The 19,146-nt window shown below is 38.4% G+C and overlaps 3 protein-coding genes across 3 annotated transcripts in view; 1 reads left to right on the top strand and 2 right to left on the bottom strand.

Annotated features, from left to right (window-relative positions):
* Nucleotides 1–911, top strand: part of cubn (cubilin (intrinsic factor-cobalamin receptor)) — an 80,799-nt gene extending 79,888 nt beyond the window's left edge. The window contains exon 67 of the mRNA XM_069512874.1: nucleotides 678–911. Within this exon, the coding sequence (XP_069368975.1) occupies nucleotides 678–785 (108 nt within the window). The 3' untranslated portion in view covers nucleotides 786–911. The remainder of the gene's footprint in view (nucleotides 1–677) is intronic.
* The window catches only part of alg14 (ALG14 UDP-N-acetylglucosaminyltransferase subunit), a 149,649-nt gene that overhangs the window by 24,445 nt on the left and 106,058 nt on the right, over nucleotides 1–19,146 (bottom strand). The window lies entirely within an intron of this gene.
* LOC109638403 (putative ferric-chelate reductase 1) lies at nucleotides 883–18,400 on the bottom strand. Its single transcript, XM_069512867.1, has 15 exons — nucleotides 18,118–18,400; nucleotides 17,514–17,650; nucleotides 15,377–15,474; nucleotides 15,065–15,227; nucleotides 14,101–14,295; nucleotides 12,436–12,537; nucleotides 12,141–12,285; nucleotides 8,421–8,528; nucleotides 6,723–6,838; nucleotides 6,095–6,181; nucleotides 3,745–3,836; nucleotides 2,547–2,605; nucleotides 2,271–2,414; nucleotides 2,054–2,073; nucleotides 883–1,973 (listed from the first exon to the last, which is right to left on the bottom strand). The coding sequence occupies exons 1-15, from the start codon at nucleotides 18,302–18,304 to the stop codon at nucleotides 1,887–1,889; spliced, it is 1,740 nt and encodes a 579-aa protein (XP_069368968.1). The 5' UTR covers nucleotides 18,305–18,400; the 3' UTR covers nucleotides 883–1,886.

Raw genomic sequence — 19,146 nt, 5'->3', positions numbered from 1 at the left:
GAAGGACTCTGCACACAGCTCTACAAAGAAGCAGCAAACAGACATCTTTTATGTTATTATTAGTTGCATAAAAACAATGTAGATCATTACAAAACTATGGCCAGACATATTAAACTATGAGAGGTCATTAAGTAATTAATGAGAAACACTGCACACTTTCAAGTGCACTCCAAGAGTGAGGCTGCCCACAACAAAAGCTTTCATTAAAGATTGAGCCACATCTTTTCTTTCCACATGTGGGCATCCCTAAATAGGAGATGGCACTCTGAATAGTTTCAGACCAACGCCCAAAGCACACGTGAATAATGGAGAGAACAAGAACAACCCTTTAGAACCACGTGCCTGGTGTAGCAACCTTTTTTCTGTTGTTAAACTAGTAAAAGTAGATGTACATGCATGTGTAACTATCCAAATACTTGAGCTAAACTGTCAAAACAGGAAAATTGGATTGTGTGTCCATCTATGGACATTATATAAAACAGGTGATTCAAATAAGTGCATATTTATATACTATGTTTTGAAACCCTTGTCTGTTTGACAGTTACGGAGTATAAATTACAGTAATAGTGTGAGGTAATATAAATATGCAAAAGGTTTAGAGATACTTGTGTACAATATGTGTGATCTATAGTATGTAGCATGTTACTAGTTACTACTTGTTTCTGTTGTTTGTTAAGGAAACCAACATCGCACCTTTCAGAGCCACCTCCCATCAAGTCTACATCGTTTTTCAAGCCCAGTATTCCACCCTGCCCTCAGGGTTCAAACTCACCTGGAGCAGCTGAGATAGTTCCCCTCTACACACACACACACACGATTATGATCAATCATACTGTGCATTTATCTTTGACCTTACTGATGTAAATAATGAATATTTTCTGTTTTAATAAATACATGATTCAGTTTAATAATGTGGTCACTTAATAATTTGCATTTTCAAGTCTTTCAAATGGTGTTGTTTTATATTTTATTGCTGCAGAGCCCAGCCTGGTATCACCAAAGGGTGAATAACACATACATTTCACATCTTTTTATGGCACGTCATTTATCTACTTACTTTCTCCTGACCTTAACCCTAATCAAAATGACACACTGACAGCTTAATATGCATACACAACTTATGAAACTTTTTGAAAAGTGGAATGGCATGGTACAATCAGATCACATAAGAGACTTTACATACTCATTCAAGCATTGTTCATACTATTACTATTACAGTATAATTCTCATACAGAACAATCATTTTTAAAGACTCAAATGGACCTTGAAAAGATCAAGTAAGTTATTGCCATTTTTCGAGAGGTGAGGAAAATAAAAGTGAAAACAAGCAGATGTGCAGAGTATTGTTTGTCATGAGAAACCTGATGACCTTGTTATAGAAACTATTCTTAAGTCTGAAGGTGGGTGCAGCCCTGCTCCTGTACTATCTACTAGATGGTAAAAGAGAACAGTTTTCATGCTGGATGACTATGGTCTTTGATGGTGTTGTGTGCCTTCCACAGACACAGCTGGTGGTAGATGGCTGGGAGACCGTTTCCAGTGATGTGTTGCACACCTCTACCACTAAATGTCTTCTGATATCCTCCTCTGCACACACTGCACACAAGCTCTTGCCCAAAGCTACGTGCATGATGTGCAGTTCTGGGGGATATTCTGCTTTAGGGTAAAAACATGGTGTAAATGCAGCACTTTAGAGTCAAAATGTCAGGGCTTATGTACACTTGGATGACACCACAGGAGCAGTATGGAGGCACTTTATGTTTTTTTCTGCAGTTTTTTTACTATTGAAGAATCAGTCCCTAGTCCCCAGCTACACCCTTTTGGGCCCCGGTGCAAAAACAATAGGAATCCTATAGTACGTTGTTTTTGATGTGTCATGGTTTTTTCTATGACATCCCAATTCCTACCAACAGAGCCACAAGAAAGGCACAGTTTCCCAGACAGAATAGGACCATCAGCAGGATGACTGTTGTCTGAAAAAACAATGCAATTTCCATTAGAAATCAGTAGTGTGCTATGTATGGTTTTGCTTATTTCTATCTTTTTATCTTACCATTTTCGATATCAAAGTATCTGTAATCCAAAGAAAATGCCAAAGTTAAAGCTACTACAAAATCCACATTTTCCACAATAAATATATATTCTTTTGATTTGGTGTGTTTACTCAACACTTGAGGACACTTGAATATCTTACTGACAGTCGATGCCCCCCCCCCCTCGGCTACATTACAAATAATATTAATACATGACAGGACAAAAAAAGTGTTTACCTGTATTGTTGATTGTGCAATTTAAATGCACCTCGAGGAGTATGTAGCACAAAGATTCCCATCCAATAAAACCACCCATCACTTTCATCAGCCAATGGTCCAGTGTGCTATCAATCAACTTCAGACCAGTAAATATGGCAGCCACTGTGTGAAGTCACATTAAACAAGTCATTTCAGTCAGTTTGTATGTAGTTTGATTAATTATTAACCTTTGAGAGAGTGTACCAATTAGAACATAAAATGTCTATCAATGCAAAATGAAAGAAGAGAGCTTACCAGCTAAAGTTTTTATGACCACCGCATTTAAAGCATGGGACCAGTTAAACAGAAATCTCCTGTCAAATAAAGAAGAAAAATATTAAATGATCAGCTGCTGACAAAAGCTTGTCCTCACTAGAAGAACAACACTGGTCATTGAATACAATTATAAATGGTTTGTATTTATAAAGAGCTTTTTTAGTCTTGATGACCACTCAAAGTGCTTTACAGTACAGTTTTCCATTCACCTATTCTACTATCGAGTAGCAGCACTTTTTGGTCTATGAGGGGCTATTTGGGGTGCAGCATCTTGCTCAAGAACACTTTGGCATGCAGATGGGGAAGACTGGGGATTGAGCTGCTGACCATCTGGCTGGAAAACGACCACTTTACTACTACTCCTCAGCCACAGCCACCCGCCAATTTGTATTGACAGTACTATTCAATGAGCATAGTGCTTACCCACTTCTAAACCGCCTATGGTGAGTATAATTCACTCGGGTCCTGCAAGCCAAATTTTTTCCACGGACAGCAAAAGCATCACCCAATCATCCGATTGGTTAGTTAGGAGAGTATACCAAATTCCAATAGAACAAAAAAGGTGCTGCTAATAGATGCACTGAATACAATACAACAAGTATGAACAATCCTGTGCACACAGGCAGGACTATGTGTACATTTGTTATAAACACAGTGTCACACATTGCCACAAGAAGCATTGTCTCTAGACTGCTCTTTGTTTTTTCTTGACATAATTGAGATGTATGCCAATGAGCTCCAACATGTTGTATAAGTGTGGTTTTCTCTTTCATTCATGTATATTAAGACATCCAACCAGGCAAGGTAAGGTTGAAGTGTGCTTAGCTTGAATTAAATGCTTCAGTCAAAACATATAATCCTAAACCCTAACAAACGCAGACTTTTACATTTTGATGCCCCCCCCAACACAAAAACATTCAAGTTTGTTGTTCATAAACTTGAATGTTTTTATTTCAAAATTATCTTACTACTATTAACTTCTGACATGAAATATATACATTATGGATTTTGGACATTTAAGGAGGGAGAAGGAGATGTTTCAAGAGTTGTAACAACTTTTTAGTTGAAAAAAAATCAGACAGAAGTTATCCAAAATGTGTATGTGTGTGTGTGTATGTGTGTGTGAGAGAGAGAGAGAGAGAGAGAGAGACACATATACACACAACATAGTACGTACAGTGGATGTTGTGGTCCACAACGCATCAGTGCCAGTATGGGCTGGAGGAATGAGAGGATCATAACCAGGCAGCCCAACACTGGATGGGCTCCCTGCAAACAGAACACAGCGACACTGACACATACCATACCACACATACGCCTTACACTATTTCCAGTGCTTGGTTCAGATGGCTAAAAAATAAATCTGGATACTACTTGAGGAATATAAGCACAGAATAAAGGAAGAATTTTGAAAAGCATCATAAGACTGAGAAACTTCACATTGAGTAAGTAATTACAGAGACACTACGGCATCACCCTTAAACACAACGGTGCTCTTTTAAGTACTAAACATGAGCATCTTCGAAAGAGCATCCTCCCTGCTGTAACTCTGTCTGTGCCTGGGTCTGTTGATGTGGCCGTGACTGTTAAATACACAACTCCCACACCTTAAACCTAAATCCTTTAACAAGCAGCACGGTTTCATGTCATGACAACAACAATGTTCTCCTGTCACACAATTGCACCTTTTTCATAGATATGCACCTCAGAGTCTTATGTGTAATCAGGAGCCCATGAGCACAATTTTCTTGCTGCGTGTGGACAGTGTTCATGCCACTGTCTATGCGTAGCATTTCCTTTCCTCATCCTTCAGTGTGTGAGAATGTTAACACTCCTCAATGTCATGTTTATGAGCCATCCCATGAACAGAGGCTTATGGAGTCACATCACCTGTCTTTTCTGTGGGTAAGTGGATGTGTGATGCGCTCACCAGAGATAGCTGCACGGCCTTTTTGGTGCGAGCTTCCCATGGGTTGCCACGGAGAAGAATCTGACACAGGCTTTGCTCGTTTCCACGACAACAGTGGCGTGACAGTCAAATGCACATCTGCTTTCAGAACACTACTCAGAGTGGCGGCACATATGTTCACTCTACAGGTGGATGGACAGGCTGGAGACAGTCCTGTCATCTGGAGAAGAGTGTCTCACTCTCCAAGCCACAGGACTCCTAGTGAAAATGCAATCTCCAGAGTTGCCCCTGGATCAAGAAAGCTAGGGAAATTTACTCCCATTCCTAAAAAGATGGGCAGGTCGAGACCCATCCTGGACCTGTCACCGTTCAATAAGTGGATAGTTGGAGGACCCTTTCACCAAGGTTGTGCAATATACTGATTTCATCTGAAACTTAAAGAGCCTGAATAAAGTTGAGGATAAATCATTTAAAAATTAAATACAAAGAGTTAAAGTTCTAATTCAACTGGTTAAATTAATTACAATTATCTTTATCTTTAATGGTTTACTGGTTACACCATTTGACATTTAAATTTCAATTAAAATTTGGCAGGCAATATGACGGACATGGCCTTGTTTTAAAGATTTTAGAATATTTCCTGATAATAAATACTTATTTTACAATTAAGATAAATTATGAACGTTTTCCTGGGGTCATATCATTTCACAAGTAACCAAAACACACCTGACCTGAACCTAAAAATGTCAGACTTATGGTGTTTTTGTTGATATTGTGTTTTCTTGCACAATTTAGCAAAATGACTCCTTGGTGGATGCACCACCTTGATGCTAAGAGGTTGACTTGACTCACTTAATTCACCAAAATTGATCATTTTCAGATTTTTTTTTCCATTTATATTCTTTAATATTAATCATCACAGATGTTAGATCATGTCAAACTAGTTGATATGGTGTTTTATTGAAAATATCACATTTTTAATTCAAATGTAATTATTTGGTACCAAATTTTTAAAGTTACACCACACTGACATTTTTGCCATCATACCCCAAATATTCTCTCATAATTATTAAATCCTAAAATTTTAGACTTGATCTCCAATAATGTATGCAAGTCATTTGTAAGTTTATTTTTAACATGTAACCAATTTAATTTTAACTAAACTATAGCGACAAAAAAAAAAGAGCATCATGTAATTGACCCTGCTGCCATTTCATCCTGTCACAAGAGTTTCAGGAACAGATCTGTGTTTAATCATCCACTGGTTAAAATATTCCTTAAAGTCATTCAGAGACACAGACCTGTGCCTTACACTCCTCCACAAATACACTGCCTTGCTCATTCAGACCACGCAGCACAAAGCACCAAGCTCATCAAGCACAGATGATCTAATTTCGCTGCCATCAACCTGTGCTTTAAAAGTCTATTCATTTCAAACTTTCATTCACTGAGAAGTTGTTGACTGAGTCATGCATCAAGTTCCTGTTCAGTCCACAACAACAATATTGAGTAAAGGCAAATTCCTTGTGATGGCAATGCCCTTCAATAATAAGCAAATTCAATTATACAATGCTGGAGGAAAAAAAGGAATGAATCCCAGCATAGCTGGTACACTGACTTTAGACCAGCCCTTGACATGTGAAAATGAGAGGATGAAGGCGATGATTGTGGCTGCTACCGTCACACACATCACTGCTACATGGACCTGGAGAAACACAAACAATCAAAGTCAAGTCAAACATATGCTGCTGTAGAGAACTCAGTAGATGTGCAGGCTCAGTTGTGCATGATTAGGGGAAGGTGTGGTTTAGTAGGTTTGTTAATTTCATAGAATATATACATGATCATTTGATTAATACAAATAATAAATCATTTAAAATCACAGTAATCAGATGGATTTGTTTGTTGTTTGAATCATCAGTTATTCTACTGTATTATCATATTTTTGTTTAGAACTGAAATGTTATTATAGTTTTTATTTTATGTTTCATGTTTTTCTCATGCTAAAAAGGCAAACTGATCATGGCATACATTTATACAGTGATAGACTCTTTTCATGGCAGCCATTTTGACATGAAAAAGTAGGTAAACACAGGTGTTACTAATCACATTCATTAAGTCTCTATCTGAATAGAGCAAAACTTTAATTCACGTAATTAGTAACAACTGTGTTTACCTACTATTTCATTTCAAAATGCTGCCATGAAAAGGATGCATTCAGTTGTACAGTATTGATTAACTCTCACCAGAAACCAGACATCTTTGCCCCACAGGTTGTGTCCTTTGGTCACTCCTTTCAGATATCGAGCCACCATCATCCCTAGTGATCCTGTGGTCATCCAGGCTATCAGCATTAGTGCTCCTGAAACCAAAGAGTTGTATGAATCAATATCTATAACCTCTATTTCTAATATGACCTCCATGTTGTGGTACTCTTTAAACTTGTCAGTTTTGGATGAAACAATTGGGCTCCTGGGCATGTAAGTCCCTCCATCCCAAACTGTATCAACCAGAGCACTCCACATCCCAGTGCTGTAGCATATTTTATTCCCCTGCGCCGCTGACAGCCAGTGGCCGAAAGCATTATGTTTTCTGGTTTTCTGTCCGTCCATCTGTTCTATTCTTGTGAACGTGATATCTCAAGAATGCCTTTGAGGAATTTCTTCAAATTTGATTAGATTTTGGTAGCCAAAGGTCATGGGCCATAAAAAAATTATCCCTCAAGTCACAAGTTAAGGATTCACCCGTCTATTGTGAACAAATTGCATACCCAGCCATAAACTGCACAGCATGTTTTTTTTTATCACATATTGAGTCACGTGTCTAAGGTCTGTCTAACAGATGAGAATAACTTCTATTTAAAACAACCAAACAGTCAATGCAATGTCCAACATAAAAGGCTTCAGAGAAACATGAATATGTGCAATACATTTCCTGTCAAAATTTAGGTGCTAAAGAGGGCCACAGGTCACCAAAACCCTTAAGACTCTGAGGACCCTGAGATGTGTTTATCACAGTCAAATAACTAGAGTTTGAGTAGCCAAGTGACAAGCATCACAGTGAAATGAAAAAAAAAAAAATCTTCTGCAAGGAAGTTTGATAAAAAAAAAGACTCAATTTGTAATTGGTGTTCACAATGGTGAATATAAATGAATTACTTTGTTGTTTGTTCCTCCAACATCAAAAAGCTTGAAGGACAGTAGAGGCATATCAGTGTTATCCCAAATATCTGTGAAAGAAGGTGTGGATGTCGCATTGCATTAAAAACACTTGTTTTCATACAAAAAATTTTTGTAGATTATAATATAGTAATATTTCTGCCATGGTGTAGTTTCATTTATAATTTTGAAAATAAATGAAGACTTGAAGGAAAATCAAAAAGCAATTGTAAGTGCAAACAGGAGCTATTTAAGTGCAAGGGCAGGGTTTTGATGAAAATTAATGCACATTCTGAACATAAATTCAACAAATTATGCGCTTGAACTGGAAGACCATGCTGTTGATTTAAGACAGGAAAAAAACTCCACAGGTTACAGCTTTGTGGTAAGATGATGTGGTTGAAGACAGTGCAGTGGGCAGTTTGGGAATGTTGTGTTCACATGCACAGAGCATGATCAGGCTAGGAGTAACGAATGGGAAAGTGTGCTGAGGCATCTTTTTTACACAACAGGAGCTGATAATTGTCTAGGTCACAAGAAGACTAGATATACTGTATATAGAATATTATTGACACTTCATATTACAAAACATATCAACATATTTATTTACCATTCCAGCAGCCACCCCTAGACCTCTCCTTTGGTCCAGCACAATAATACACAATATAAATGTATTAAAATATGAATTGTCACAATTTCCCTTACACATATTGCTTATGTCATGTTACTGACAGGACACAGAAAAAAGGGTATGTTTAGTAGACATCCATCTGGGCAAGTTCTCACCATGTGCTTTGATGATATGAGGCCATCCAGCTTTTCCAACAATCTGCGGTCTGGAGATGTCTATCTTGTCAGTGCTGATAAAGGTACCTGCATGGAACTGGATTTGTCCTGCAGGAGAAACATAAAATAGACTAATGAATATTCTTCCACTTTTTTGTAGAACTTGAGAATTATAAGTATTTTACTTAGGAGGTGTCAATTTTTTTCTCTTTTTTCTAGCTCAGCTTCCTTATAACTGCTGCTGATACCATTCCATTAGCTGGTCATTCCTAAAAACAATGCACCAAAAACAAAAAAAATATATTATTATTAAACCCTTTACATTACTGTTTCTTTAAATTGCACACACATTTGTATATCTATCATAGTGAGGATATTCATAGGCATAATGCACTGTATCCATCAATACTAAATGCCTAACCATAAACATAAGCTCTGAGTGGAATTGTGAAATCTTGCCCCAACCTTTGTTTTCCTGACCTTTCACCACTGTCCTCAGACAGCCTGTTTAGCTCAGTTGATACAGCAACAAACTTGCAACTTGAGATTCCATTACTTAAATCCCAGCTAAGGCAGGCTATAGTACATTGTAGACAGTCTTTACAAGTGTAATATCAATTTTGTCACCTGGAATTCTCTACATACCTAAGAAGTCCCCTGCCCTACCCCTAACCATCCCAAACCTTTGCCATCCCTAACCCTAACCATACCTAATCTTAATCATCCCTAACTCCAACCCTGTGCTGCATTATACATTTCATTTTTATGGAACATGTAGATCCTACGAATAGGACATTGTGAGAAGGTAAGGTGATTCTTTTTTTTAACTTTTTTCTTGTGCAGGGATCTTGAAGTCTTGAAGTTTTCTGATCATCTGTTTGAATTGGATTGTGTTGAAAGCGTAGAGCTGAGATTGATGAAGAGGATTGTAGTGAAATTTCCGAGTGACTCCAGATGGAGTGGAGGAGGCATGTCACACCATCCTCTGCCCTCTTTTGGCACTGTAAGCAAACTAGTAGTGTTCGATCTGTGACTTGGCAGGATGGAAATTTTGTTTTTCCAGCCATTTCATGATAATTAAAATGAGTGCAACAGGTCAAAAGTGGTTGGGCTCTGAAGGGCAAGATGTCTCTGTAGGTGGTATCATAGAGGATGTTAAACATGGGATGGGCAGTGATGCTGTCCTGTAGGATTTCAAGAAAAGAGAGTATATGGTAGGGGAGAGCTCCATGGCACAGAGTTTGAGCACCCTAGCCGGGACGCCGTCTGGCCTTGGTGCCTTGTCAGGCTTGCATCAACCCAGCAGCAGCTGGACATCCTTCTGTGTAAAGGGGTCATGTGCAGGTGCTGAGTGGTTATGGGTGTCGAACTAATTGTAGAAGGTGTTCAAGGTGCAATCAAAGGAGGTGTGGTCTGTTATTGTGGAAAAGTTCTTGTGTGTGTCACAGCCAGTTAGTGTTTAAACCTTATGGAAGGCTTGTTTAGTGTTCATGTTTTTACACTTCTGCTCCAGTTTGTCCATAGTTTTTTTTTTTTTTTTTTTGGATTTTGTTAAGCGTTGCCAAGTCCTTGCATTGCCTCCCATTTTTCTTTGAGGCTATGCTTGATGTGGGAGGTGATCCAGGGTTTGGAGTTTGGATATTTTTTGTTGGTATTATGGTGGTAATTCAGAACTTGATGTAGTCAGTGATGACAGAAACTCTTTCTTCCAGACCACTGTAAAAAATGTCCCGGTCCGCACATGCCAGTGACCCTTGAAACCATGTCATGACGTCCTCCGACCATTGGGTTGGGTTGGGTAGGTTTCAGGCTTGGTGCGTTGAAGTTCCAATTTGTAGCGTGGAAGCAGCTAGATAACATTGTTGACAGAAAACCAAAGTGGAGGATGTGCTCAAGCGCTAACTTGGTGTCTCTTGGTGGGACATAAACACGGCTGACAACCACAGAAGGAAATGTGGAGGGAGAAGGTGTGTTATGACAGTATCAGCATCTCCACATTAGGTGTATTATGCAGTGGATTTTGATGTTATTATACCACCTTCTGTAGATACATAGACATAGATGCACCCCACTGCCTCTTTCTTTGCCCAACTGCCTGGTTCTGTCTGGCCGCGACATGGTGAAATGATTGAGACTGACCTCGGAGTCAGGTTAGGCTTGTCAAGCCAGGTTTTTATCTTATGTGGATGGAGCAACAATGTGGAAATACCTCTTGGTTTCGTGTTGCAGAGAACAGAAGATTGTAGTTGGAAAAGATCATCCTGGCTGTGCTTGAGTGGCCCGTAGCTGTTAACCTCTGGTTGCAGTAGTGCTGAGCTGTTATTTATTGATCCATAGGACCAAAACTGTGATCCAGACACTTTTCAATAGGTCTTGCATTTTGGATGCAAAACTGGGATTCTGACACAGAAACTGACTGTGACATTGCAGCAGAGAATACACTGCTCAACTAGGGAGCAGTCCCCAGTGCAATGTCGAGCGACTGACCTCAGCAGTACCAGCTTCTTATGACCTCTCTTTTTATATTTCTCATTCCAAGTATGAGAACTACTTTATGCATTATCTAATGATGTAGCTGCTCTGGATGACTGCATCCTCCAGCAAAACTGCCGAAAATACTCTGGGAGTATTCTTACATATTTAAAACAAATATCAAGGACTGCCTTTTCACTTACATACTCAAAAATCAATCACCTCCTGTCTCATATGCAGAAAAATGTGTCTGCACCTATTACTGTGTCCAGACTTGACTATTGTAATTTTCAGGCTCCACCAGTAAGTATTTAAAGACTCTGTAGTTTGTCTAAAATGCTGTGTGTACTGACAAGAACCAGGGGGGGAAAAAAATCACATTTCCTCTCTATTAGCTCCATTACAATGACTCTCTGCTTAATACACTGTTCAGGAGTACTTGTCATCCCAAAAGCCTTATCAAGATTCTCCCCTGTGGAATCATCTCTCAGTTTCAGTTCTATAGGCACACGACCTCCTAAAGTTTAAGAGTTGACTTGCTAGTTGCTAGCTAGTCTAGATTATCAGGGGACACATCACACATGGAGCCTCTCGTTCTTCCTCTCCTCATCACACTAATGTCTCATCAATACATATTACTGACTGGACTTCCTCCCTGGAGACCAAGTGCAGCCACAATCCTGCATCGTGATCATGATCGTGGATCCTGAATCATAGATCGTGGTGGCACGTTATGGATTATGGATTCAACGAGATTGCATATAGAATGTGTCTACTCTCATATACCATTATTGTTAGTACCGCTATCATTACAACTGTCAAGCATTTTCTATTGTATAAATACCTATTGTGTATGTATATGTATATTGCTACATCTCTGCATTTATGTAAGATGATGATGGTGAAGAAATTGTTGGTTTCTTAATAGACCTCTGAAATGGTCAAAACAGAATGTGTGAAATAAAAACAGCAGTTCAGTGCATCATTCAAACTTATATATGAGCCACACACGTGAACTGTAATGAAGCAAATTCTGTTTCATTTCAAAGTTTGTGCCAAAAACAGAATCCAGTTGATCATAGGTCACTTTAACAGTTTCGGAAAGAAAACAGCAACTAGCATTACCATAGGTCAACAGCGCATTCCAAACAGGCAGGTTTAGAACTGGCACTGAACTAGTTTAAAATAAACTCTTACATTAAACAGTTAACATTTCCCCCCTGATCACATATAGAATATCTGCTTTACCGTAGCTGCTGGGACCATGAGCAAACATGAGATGGTAGGTTTTGTTGAAGCCTCTGGTCCTCTGAGTAGAAATCTTGTTCATGGAGGTGAAGGAACAGCTGATTACTCTGTCCAGCGCTGATGCTCTTACATCCAAAACATTACCCTGATGGACAGTTTAAAAATGATCTCAGTATCAAGTTGAATCCACAAAGTTACAATTCACTCATAGTATTAGCAGGTTAAGAGCATACAATACTGTATGCCACAGCAAAATTCAGAAATAAATCTGTAGTTCCATAAGAACCTTCAGTACCAGAGGAACAGCCTGTGGAGCTGTCCGACCTGTTGAAAAGGCATGCTGCAACCACACTCTGCCATCACTGCCTTTGCCACAAATATAAATGTCATCATTTCCCTGAGGACAGACAGAAGTATGAATGAAAAGGCTTTCACTTTTTTTCCAATCAGTAAATATAGATCCAATTTTTCAAAAAACCAACCCAACCTGTCAACATGTTTACAAAAATCTTCGCAGCCTTGTTTGGTTGGAATAGCAATTGCAATGTGAATATTCTCTTTAACTCTAACAGAAAAGGACTGAGGAGAGAGCAACATGGACTGAATGGACTTGAAATGATGTGTCATCTGTAGTGCTCTGATGGTTAATTCCCGAGAATCAGTTGTAAAAATAATGGAATCAAGAGGAACCACTGGTTAGAGCGGATTGTTAGACTGAAACAGATAAACATCACTATCCTTTGTTCATGCTTACTTCTGATCTTCAGTATGGCACTCTTAAAAACATGGATGTTCATGGATCATAACTAGTTGAGTCCCTCACATTTTCAGAGCTCATGATATATTTACTTTTAACAGCTATACACATGTGCATCATTCATTCCTACAGATGAATACACAACTGATGAGTTTTGTATTCATTTTCTGAAGGTACAATCAAATATGAACTCTGGTGGCAGAATTTTTCTGCACTTTTCCCAGGGCTATATTAAAATAATTTACAAATAAACATGCAAAGAGTTGTGTGGTAAACAAAAAAGCCATACACTTACACCCTTTTCCCTACTTTTTTAGCATTGTTTATGGTCCCATGCAGCAAGCGCTTTTACTTTTTATTACCAGTAGTTGAAAAACTTGTTACACAACTGTTCCTGGTCTTTCTCTTTTCTCTCTCCCCCTTGTCTTCCCCCTCCCTCCCAAGACTATAGGACTATTGTTGCAAGTGGCAGGTTCTTTTGTGAACTATGAAATATAATACTTGCCCCTGTGTAGGTTTACTCTCATAAATTCATATGGCAGTTTGTTTTACACCTATGTCGGTGCAACAGGGTTATCAAATTGAACCAACCTTATTTAACCTTAAAAAGGAAAGGAAATCCAACTTACTGATTACTTTGAATTACCCTCCAGGGACAAATACAGTTTTTTTTTTATTAAATTGAATTTGAATTTAGACTCACAAATTACATCACAATCAGACACACAAATAGTCACACTAATACATTTCACATGAATGTTGACATTTTAATTAATAATTATTCAATACTTAAAATAAATGGAAAACTTGTGTAAAATGTGAGTGTTTCAAGTTAGTAATAACAATGTAAAACCTTCAAATCTGTAATGAAGGCAGAGTGTGTGTTGTTTTGTAAGGACTTCCACATTTCTCACATGATATTTTCACATTTTTTATGTTTTCGCTTTTAATATATATGCTAATATGTATTTTGTCAACCTGGGACTTTGAGTCACCGTACTATATGTTGGTCTGCTGAGAAGTTTACATGTATCTTCAGAGAGGCACATTAATACATCTCCAGGAACAGACAAATTAAATAGGCAGACATAAGAATAATACTGCACATAATGTGAGGTCAAAAACAAGTATATCATGAGGCTTATTCTTAGCATTTTAACAAACATTGAACATTTCATAGATTTACATTTGTTATGACATTACCATCATCTGATCATCTGAGAATCCAAAAGAGATGTATCCATTGGAAGGACCTGTCATCTCATATCGGATGGTTTTGTCAGTTGAAGACAGCATCATGGCTGACATGAAATAACAGTCGGCACTGACTGCAGGGTCACAGTCTGAAGGCTGACTGAAACACATCTTGGTAATACCGCAGTCTGCACTGGAGATACTCTGATGCAAGAAAAAGTCTAAAGATATATCAATCTGTTCATATAACAAGAACACAATAAGATCCTAGTGTTCATAATAGATAGTACAATCGGCACTCACCCTGCACCCTGGACACCTGTCAACTTTAACGGTTTAAACTTTTTTGATACTTGGTTATCCAGTTTTTGGAGATTTATATATTGGTTAATGAAGCCAAAAGCTTTTAAATATAGGGTGCCTCTAGACCCCACATGAAATGGATGTCAGAGTTCTATTTGATTCCTCATAATTATGTTTCTAGTAATAACAAACATTGGATTCCCTCCAATGTTTGATATTTAGATATTGATTGGTATTTACACTAGTCGACAGTAGAAGTTCATAATGGAAAGTCATGACGACAGTTCACTCTCTGTTGTCAAAGACTTAATTGGACAGCATCATTCCCCCTGGACCAGTGGCTAACTGATAGAATTTATAGTCACAGAGAGGGGATTCAAATTCTTGAACGCATTACCATTGGACACAGAGTTAGTAAAGACCTGAGTGCAGGGTGAGTCATCAAACAGTTGAAACTTTGATATATACAAATAGATATAACAGGGACACAGGGCTACACCTGGGAACATGTATGCTTCATTTCATGGGTCTTGGTAAGAGTTTACTATGTGAATTATGGTATAATTGTTACATACTGTTTATGGCTGGTGGATGAGTCATTTGTCTGTTTTTGTTGTTTGGTAGTTAGACAGCGGGTTTCACCCTGTTCCTAATCATCATTATTACTTACACTCAGTGATGTAGGTTGAAGTAATATTGTTGTTGTGGTGGTGGAGCTGGTTATTGTTGGTGTAGGCAGACTGGTGGATCCGCCACTACCATCATTACTGAAGGTCAGGACAGGACTTGTAACATCAACCCAGAATGTCTTATAATTCTTCACAAAGGAGGCACTGTAGGGAAACCAAACCCAGGTTTCATGCATCACAGTAAAAACATAGGTATTATTCCATCATGACCCAGAAATAAAACTCACTGCCCTGTCTCACTAGAGAGTGGTGTAGAAAAGAACAGAGTAGAACAGAATAGTTTTCATCCTTACTGGAACTGAATGGGTTTCCCGTCTCTTGATGCTTTTGATCTCCATGTCACCCAAATAGAGGTCTTAACAGAGTCTGATCGGTGAGATACTGCAGAATTCTGGACACATTCACACACATGCATATATGGACTTTCAATATACTGTACGTTGTTTTTGAAGTTGTTTAAAAAAATATTATTTTGCTCATTTAGTTACACTGATTGATCACTTAGCCCTCAGTGCTGGTGCTGACATACTCCATACTGTTCCTGAATGCATACTGTGTTGGCTCAGGAGAATTGGAGCTACTACTGCTGCTCTGCTAACAGTATATCTTCACTTACTGATGACACATATAGAGAAGTAGTAAAATTATAAAATGAAAACAATCAAACAAAGAAACTAAGTAAAATACAGTAAACATTGTTATGCATTGTATTACCTGATTGTTTGATCCAAAAAGGAAAGTTGTTCCCATGGGCCACCTGGTACCATAAATCAGGGCAGGAATTTGACTTCTTTCCAGGCCACCCTTTTCACGCAAAGCTAGGCTAAAATAGGCTTACCCTTTTTGTTGATGTAAAGGTTACCAGTCTAGTAAACAAGTAGGCAGCGCTGTAACGCACTACCCTCTGCCATCTTTTCAGTCTTCAGTTCATCTTTGTCGAGTACCATAACGATCTCCCTCTCTGTTGCCACAACCAAAACTGTGAAAATTGGATATTTCCAAGGGCGCTTACTTTGAAATTCTACATCAGATTGTCTTGATACTGTCTGTGTGACAATCTGAGGTGGTGAACTGTCATTGTGAAATGAAATTAGTCTGTGGAAACAGGCAGTTTCTCAACGACAATCTGTTATTTTGTTGCTTTAAAGGTACAGTGTGTAGAATTTTGTGATATCTAGTGTTGAAGTGTCATGTTGCAGCTGTACACTCCTCACCTCACCCTCCACTTCCAAACATGAAAAAGAACCTGTGGTAGTCTTCAGTTGTCATAAAAACTCAAAAGGTGTTTAGTTTGTCCAGTCTGTTCTACTATAAAAAACATGGCAGCCTCGGTAGAGAGGCAAAGAGCCTTTTCTGGGCTAAAGAAAACTACAACTCATACAATTTAGATGAAACGAACTAGTGTTAAGGTGTTAACTGTCGGAGGGAAGAGATCCCTCTTGGAAACAATGTGCAGAGTGAAATGAGTGGGGGCTAGTTTGACCACTTGTTTCAGATTGGAGGCTGGCTTGAACGCCATTTCTTATGCAAACCTTGAGGTTTATAAAATGCAATACTTACTTAAGAATTTTTCCAAAGTAAGTATTGTAGTCAACCAGTAGGAGACACTGAATGTGTGACGTGATTTTTTTGAGAATACACAGTATAAGAGTTAAGTTTTTGAATATTTTTGTAATATCTCTTTTCACTGTTGCACTTAGTAGATGGTGTGTTATGTGTCCATCTCAGAGAACACATGACACAATCTAATACTTCCAACTCCACAGTGACAGATTATTACAAACAGATTATTTAGAAGGTATTGTCATAGGTATCATATTTCATACAGATTCCAGCCGAATAACTCATCATATTATCATCATTTCATCACTGAACATGGTGGTATTTGTGTTTTAACAATGTTTTGCTTATGACTTATTGATCCAGAAAGTTCAAATCTGTTATCTCATTGATTCAGAAAAACAGCATCAATTTTTTAAATACTTTTCTCAGAATTTCCAAGATAATTATTTCATAAATTCAGAAAAACTGAGCTTTCTTTTTTTTCTCTTATGAAAACGTTTTTCAGAATTTCCAAAATTATTATCTCATTAGTTCAGAAAAACAGTGCTTTTTTTTCTTAAGTGAATGCAATACGCTTTCGTACCCTTAATGTGCGGGTGCAAGGCTGCTACAATAATTTCAGAGTGGAGCTGTACTATAATGTGGCTGCTATATGTGCGTTGCAGAGGGCTTTATTGAGGAAATGAGAAATAATTATCATATAATATTTCGTAATTTATGATATTGTTTATTGGGCAATGAAAGATTGTCCAATGGACCAAAGTGTAAATAAATAAGTGCTACAATGTTGAATAAGCATGGGGCATCATACACAGTTTTGCCAGCTGTAGGCATGTTATTCACATTACAGCATGGGAGTAAACTCACAGGTCTCTGGCCGCAAATCAGCAGCTGAGCAGCCCCTGGCATCAGCTCAAAGGAGCCCACTGGAGACTGCCCCCCCACTTCTCTTGCTTGTAACAAGAAACCAATGAATGGTGCTGAGCTCAGAGCCAGGAGCTGAACTGAAAAAGAATTAGATCAGTGATTTTAGCCACGAAACTCATACCGTGAATCCAGGTATTTATTTTCATATAAGCATTACAAAGATTAGCAAAGATCATCGTCATTCATTTTAAGCACACTATGATTTTTTGAAGTAAAACCTTAGGACTAATTTTAGATGGCCAAGATTTTGTCATTTATCCAAATAATAAATGTCAAAAATGTCCGAATATGCAGTAAAATATGACCATAAACAGTCCAACTGTACAACAGATCAGATTTACAATAGTATTAAACAAAGATGGAACCAGAGGATATAGGGATATAGAAAATGATTTAATGGGACCATTATCCATACATACATATTGCCAAAATTATGCATGATGTCTGGATTATACAAGAAGGCCAATTCTCAGTGATTCGAGAAGCGTAAATTGTATTATGATTAATACACTTTGCTCCAGGTTTATATAAGCATGTTGCTTACCTTTGACCTCCTCTCCACGTCTGTAACTGCTGTGGTCTGTAGTGATGGTGTAAGGCGCTGGTTCTGTCTGCGGTCTCAACCCAGAGTGATGGGGTTGCATGTCTTCACAGCTGTCCATAATTTGACCTGAGCTGTAGCAACAAACAACTGGAACAATACACACCAGTAGCAGCGCATTGTAGTCCATTGCAAAAATAAAGCTTGGATTCCACTCTGCTCATGAATAGTGCTGGTGGAAAATTATGTAATACAAGGCTTCTATTCAGGTTAGAGGAGCTCAGGTGGAGTCTGTGAGAAAACAATGGCTGAGAGGAGGGGGGGAAGGGAAGACGACTCTGTGGAATACTGGGAGGAGGCAACAATCACAACTATTCCCTGCTCATAATAATAGACGGACAGTGTTTGTGTTAGCAGAAGAAAGAGAGACAGCTATGTAAATATGATTTCTGTTGTTGCCGGGCTATGGATTTTCCTGCTTGTTACAACTGTATTGACACATACAGACAAACAAAGAGGAGTACAGCCTGTATCACCAATATTGCATTCCGAGCTCCTCGCATACTTCACAGAGAGACCATGCTGACAATGTCTTTGGCAGTTTTCTTTGTTTGTGTACCTGTCTTAGCTTCAGTCAGAGGACAAATCAGAGGACAAAATCATGAGCTGGGAGGCCTTGGTTGTAGCTAGCATGGTCTGTTTACTCCTTGTAGAAGGTACTGTTGATGATCCTTTTATGGCTCCCCTGATGAGCAGATTCTCTCCAAAGTGTGTTGCTTCCTGTCCACAATTTTAACTATTCGATTACTTTTTTTTGTATGGCGGCAACTCATAATAAACATGATCTTAAGGCACTTTACATAGAAGGTGGAGACCTTAAAAATTGTAGAGAATTCCAAAAGCCCCCACCCCCATTAAATGGGATGTGAATTGTACAGGGAGACAATGCAGAGAAGCTAAGACAGAAGTAATATAATCTCTTCTTTTATTTCCTGTCAGCACTATTGACAGCATTTTGGACCAACTGGAGGC

The sequence above is a fragment of the Paralichthys olivaceus genome, chromosome 17, assembly GCF_024713975.1.
Source record: "Paralichthys olivaceus isolate ysfri-2021 chromosome 17, ASM2471397v2, whole genome shotgun sequence".
Lineage (NCBI taxonomy): Eukaryota > Metazoa > Chordata > Actinopteri > Pleuronectiformes > Paralichthyidae > Paralichthys > Paralichthys olivaceus.
This window is presented reverse-complemented; position numbering and strand designations above follow the sequence as displayed.